At 45.5% G+C, this 4,714-nt stretch overlaps 4 protein-coding genes across 4 annotated transcripts; all 4 read left to right on the top strand.

The window, feature by feature from the left end:
• Window positions 1-24: 24 nt before the first annotated feature.
• Window positions 25-921, top strand: LOC111616973 (proline--tRNA ligase-like). Its single transcript, XM_023358323.1, is given in 1 exon segment — window positions 25-921. A coding segment is annotated over 1 exon segment (897 nt).
• A 549-nt stretch (window positions 922-1,470) lies between these two features.
• LOC111616972 (ribosomal RNA small subunit methyltransferase G-like) lies at window positions 1,471-1,950 on the top strand. The gene has a single exon (XM_023358322.1). The coding sequence runs from the start codon at window positions 1,471-1,473 to the stop codon at window positions 1,948-1,950; it is 480 nt and encodes a 159-aa protein (XP_023214090.1).
• A 63-nt stretch (window positions 1,951-2,013) lies between these two features.
• LOC111616971 (putative ABC transporter ATP-binding protein MG065) lies at window positions 2,014-2,706 on the top strand. The gene has a single exon (XM_023358321.1). It carries the CDS (start codon window positions 2,014-2,016, stop codon window positions 2,704-2,706), a length of 693 nt encoding a protein of 230 aa, XP_023214089.1.
• Window positions 2,707-2,821: 115 nt separating this feature from the next.
• LOC111616970 (uncharacterized ABC transporter permease MG064-like) lies at window positions 2,822-4,435 on the top strand. The gene has a single exon (XM_023358320.1). It carries the CDS (start codon window positions 2,822-2,824, stop codon window positions 4,433-4,435), a length of 1,614 nt encoding a protein of 537 aa, XP_023214088.1.
• The last annotated feature ends 279 nt before the right edge of the window (window positions 4,436-4,714 follow it).

The following is a 4,714-nucleotide window of genomic DNA, read 5'->3' as shown; positions in this document are numbered from 1 at the left end:
GAGGCACGCAAACTAACGCGGCAAATGATTCGCAATTACGCTCGCTTCTTAAGCAAGTTTTTGGCAATCCCGACCGTAGTTGGTAAAAAGACACCCCGGGAAAAGTTTGCCGGAGCCGTTACCACTTATTCGTTAGAGGCGATGATGAAAGACGGCAAAGCTCTTCAAAGCGCAACTTCGCACTACTTAGGCCAGAATTTTGCCAAAACTTACGCGGTCAAGTTTAAAAATCAAAGTCAGGAACTAGTTCATCCCTACCAAACTTCCTGGGGGATGTCAACCCGTTTAATCGGCGCTATTATTATGGCGCACGGAGACAACCGGGGAGTAATCATGCCGCCCCGGGTGGCGACTTACCAAATCGATTTAATCACGTTATTTGGCGACCAAAACCCCCAAGTTTTACTAACTGCGCGCCAGCTGTTTCAAAAACTATCGCGGCGTTGACGAGTTAGGTTAGACACCAGTTCCAAAAGCCCCGGTTTTAAAGCGGCCGAGTCGGAAATTCAGGGCGTTCCGCTCAGAATTGAAATTGGACCGCGCGAAATTCAAAACGCCCAAGTTGTGCTGGTTCGGCGCGACACTTTGGTTAAGACAAATTGCGACTTAGAAACGTTACCCAAAGCGGTTGAAAAGGCTCTCGCCGCACTTCAGCAAAATCTTTTTGACCAAGCCCAGCAAAGACTTCGCCAAAACACCGTGAAAGTCAATAGTTACGCCGATCTTAAAGAAGCGATTAAAAACCACCGCTTTGTTCTCGCTCCTTTCGCTGGGAAAGAACAGCACGAAGAGCAGATCCAAGCCCAAACTGGCGCCACAGCGCGGTGTCTTCCCTTTGATTACAAACTGACCGAGAGTAAAAAATGCATCCTAACCGGAGTGCTCACACGTCGCTTAGTTTTGTTTGCCAGGGCTTATTAGGTCTGGCGTATAATGCTTTTTAGTACTAGACAAACACTTCAGAAAGCAGGTTAAAATGCCCCTAGAAATTATCAGTGGTAGCGAAATCCAATCCAAATTAACTAACGGGACAACTATCGTTAACTTTTTTGCTGATTGGTGCGGCCCGTGCCGGATGATGGCACCAGTGTTAGAGGAACTTGCCCAGCAAAACCCGGACATCACTGTTTTAAAGGTTAACTTAGACAATAACCGCGAAACAGCCACTGAATTCGGCGTTCAAAGCGTTCCAACCACATTTATTTACCACAACAAGAAACTCAAAAACAGCGCCAGCGGATTCATGCCGATGGAAGTACTCAAGCAAAAAATCGCTGTTTAGTGATGAATTTTGTTCAGGCGGTTAAAAATCTCGTTCAAGATCCAACTAGTTTTAAAGCGTTAGAGCGTTACGTGGGGCTGATTGAAAAATTTGCTCAAAAATTTAATTTAACGGCGTGAAGTCCGACTAAAATTTGGGAGCAGGGCGTTTACCAGTCGCTAGTCACTTTTTGGGACTGGGCGCAAGGCATGGAAAATCAGCCGGTTCTTGACATCGGTGCTGGCGCCGGGTTCCCGAGTCTACCGCTTAAAATCGTCTTCCCAAAAATTAGACTGACGATTTATGAAGCTAACGCCAAAAAGGTCGCTTTTCTCAACAACGTTAAAGGCGAACTCAACCTAGATTTTAAAGTCGTCCACACGCGAGCTGAGACGAGTCAAGATCGGGAAAGTTTCGCTTTTATTTTGGCTCGTGCCGTGGCCGATCTCAAGCATTTAATCCAAATGAGTTACCATCTTGGTCAGCCAAATTGCCAATTTTTGTTCGTTAAAGGCGCGGGTTACCAGCAGGAGATCAACGCCAGTCAAGCGCTAGTTAAGAAGTTAAAGATCAAAATCCAAGTTTACCGAGCGCCCGAGCCAGCTTTGTCGTACTTAATAACTTTTCGCAAGGCTTTACCAACGCCAGTCGATTTTCCGCCGCCTTGGGCCAAAATGCACCAGGCATAATTGGGCCCGGATCTTTAATCGCCCTTATAATTACCTAGTACCCTGCGACTTTAGGAACAATTGATGTCCAAGACAACCAAAGCAAAAAAACTTAAAAAACTAAACCGTCATCCCAAGGGAAACAAAAACTTAAAAAATAGCGAGGGCAACATCATCGACGTTCGCAAATTAAGCAAGTATTACGTCAGTGGCCATAACGCGGTTCGCATTTTAAAAGACATTTCTCTTTCCATACCCAAAGGTAAATTGATCGTGATTTACGGTCCTTCGGGCAGCGGTAAGTCAACTTTTTTAAACGTTATCTCCGGTCTTGATCGAGCTACGACGGGCGATGTCATTGTTAACGATGTTAATTTGTCGGCTTTGAAAGACCCCGAAATGACCCAGTTTCGCCGCGACAACGTTGGTTTTGTTTTTCAAAGTTACAACCTTCTACCCGACTTAAACGCACGGGACAACGTTAAAATCGGTCAGGTGTTACAAAAAGATCCTCAGAAAGCGCTTGACGTTGAGGATCTTTTTAACGACCTTGGCATCAAAGAAGTTCTCAACCAAGACATCCGTAACTTATCGGGCGGACAGCAACAAAGAGTTTCGGTGGCCCGGGCGCTTTCGAAAAATCCGACCATTATTTTTGCCGACGAGCCGACTGGTTCGCTTGACCAAAAAACTACTTTGAAAGTGATCCGACTTTTAGCTAGCATTAACAAGAAGTACGGAACAACTATTATCGTCGTCACCCACGACGAGCAGTGAAAAGAAGTAGCCGACCAAGTTTTATACGTTGATGACGGGAGAGTTAGCGACCATGAAACTGCTAGTTAAACAAGCTTTTAAACTAGTTTTTTCAAGGCGAATTTTTTCGCTGATTATGGTGGCGATTATTTTCGTTTCTTCGCTAACTTACACGCTTTTGCAATCTTCGGCCTTTTCGTTCCGAAGTTCTTACGACCAAATTAGCCAAAACGGGCAACTCCACGACAGCGTTGTTAAGCAGTTATTTAAAAACGAAGGTGATTTTAACTTGCGGGTTGAGGATAGCCAGTTGGCCGGTCAGAAAAAAATCGTCGTTGATCGCGCCAGCGGGGATTACCAAAGTTATTTTGAAGCGCACCCCTTTGAGTACCCGGTTCAAGTTGGCGACTTAAACGCCGAGCAGGAAAAAGTTCTTTTGGATCGAAAAATTGCCGAAGCCAAAGAGTGGATCCAAGACGTAGTCAACAACCAAAAACCGCAGCGTTTTCAAAAGGCGATTAACGAAATTTACAAGGGTCAATTGGAGATGCGCCACACTGCTTCGATCGCGATATTTGCCGAAGACAAAGCATTTAAGTTAGTCCAGGTGCCCGACCAAAACGTCAACATTAACAAGTTAATTATTTACGATGGCACCAAAAATTTCACTAAGATGCTTACCGATGAGCAGTTTCAAAAGGAAATAGATTTCCGCGCCCAAAATAAGTTTGGCATCAAAACGCCGTACAGCGTTAACAGTTTAAAAGGTTACCGGTGGGTGGCTCAAAGTTCAATCGGATCAACCATTACGCTGACTGACCCATCGGCTTACCAGGCGATCATTTCGCCGTCTTACGCCAATTTAAACGGCAAATATTCTTTGCATCCGAGCGAAATGCTAGAGCTTTACACCGAATACGATTTAGAGCAGCTCCACGAAAACGAGTATTTGAAAAATCGCTACCGCAACAATTTAGTCTGGGTCGACCAGATGCCTTACTTTGTAACTGGTATCGGCGTGACGCCCGACTTTGCTTTTCCGATCGTGGACCATTCGCGGCCAATCCCGACTCCCGAGCGCGAGGCGATTGTCTACACCAACTTGCGCGGCTACCAACGCGCGGTTGACAGTTTTCGTTCCAATCCCGAGGAAAACTATTTCTCGGTTAAGTACTCCGAACAAACTACGCCAGAAGAGCGCGCTAAGATTGACGGACAAATCGACGCAATTGCGCGCTGGGGCAATCAAATTTTACCCTCGCTTGGGATTGATTACGCGGGTGACATTCCGGCTATGAGTTGGCCTAAAAACGTGGCGATTGTTTCCAAGTATAACCAACTTAATGACCCGATTGTTTTAGCTCAGGAAAGAGTTATTTTTCTGGAGCAACTCAAAAAAACCATTTCAACGCTGACGATCGTAACCACCACTTTCTTGGTTATTTTTGTCGCCACCTTGTTCCTGTTAGTTTTCAAGTCTCTGCTAACTTTGCAAAGAAAGAAGTACGCCACCTTGTTAGCCTTAGGCTATCGGAAAGGTAAAATCGCTTTCGCGCTCAGTTGCGTAACCTTTTTGCTCGTCACGTTGCCGTCAATTCTTGGCTACGTGGTCGGCTACATTCTCCAGTTTCCCTTCATTAACATCTTTGCTAACTACTGGACGATTCCGACTTACGGCACGTTGTTCAACTTAGTTTCGCTAATCGTGACCGTCATCGTGCCGGTCGTCACGATCTTTTTAATGGTTTGAATTTTGTGCTACGTTGATTTGCACGGCAACATGGTTGACATGATCGCTCAACGCGACAAACACAAGTTCTCAATCGCGAGAGTTTTCTTGAAGCCTTTCCGTTGGGTTAACGTCAAAGTGAAATACATCATGTCGTTAACTCTTTCAAACTTTGGAAGGCTGATGCTTTCCACCTTAGCGGGAATCATTTCCGTGGCCACGATTATCATCGGGCTTTCTTCGCTCGGCAAAGCCGAGTATGCCTACAATCAAACAGTCAGCACCAACAACTACAGTTTC

The sequence above is a fragment of the Centruroides sculpturatus genome, unplaced genomic scaffold, assembly GCF_000671375.1.
Source record: "Centruroides sculpturatus isolate CEXI.00-Female unplaced genomic scaffold, Cexi_2.0 scaffold4410, whole genome shotgun sequence".
Taxonomy (NCBI): domain Eukaryota; kingdom Metazoa; phylum Arthropoda; class Arachnida; order Scorpiones; family Buthidae; genus Centruroides; species Centruroides sculpturatus.
This window is presented reverse-complemented; position numbering and strand designations above follow the sequence as displayed.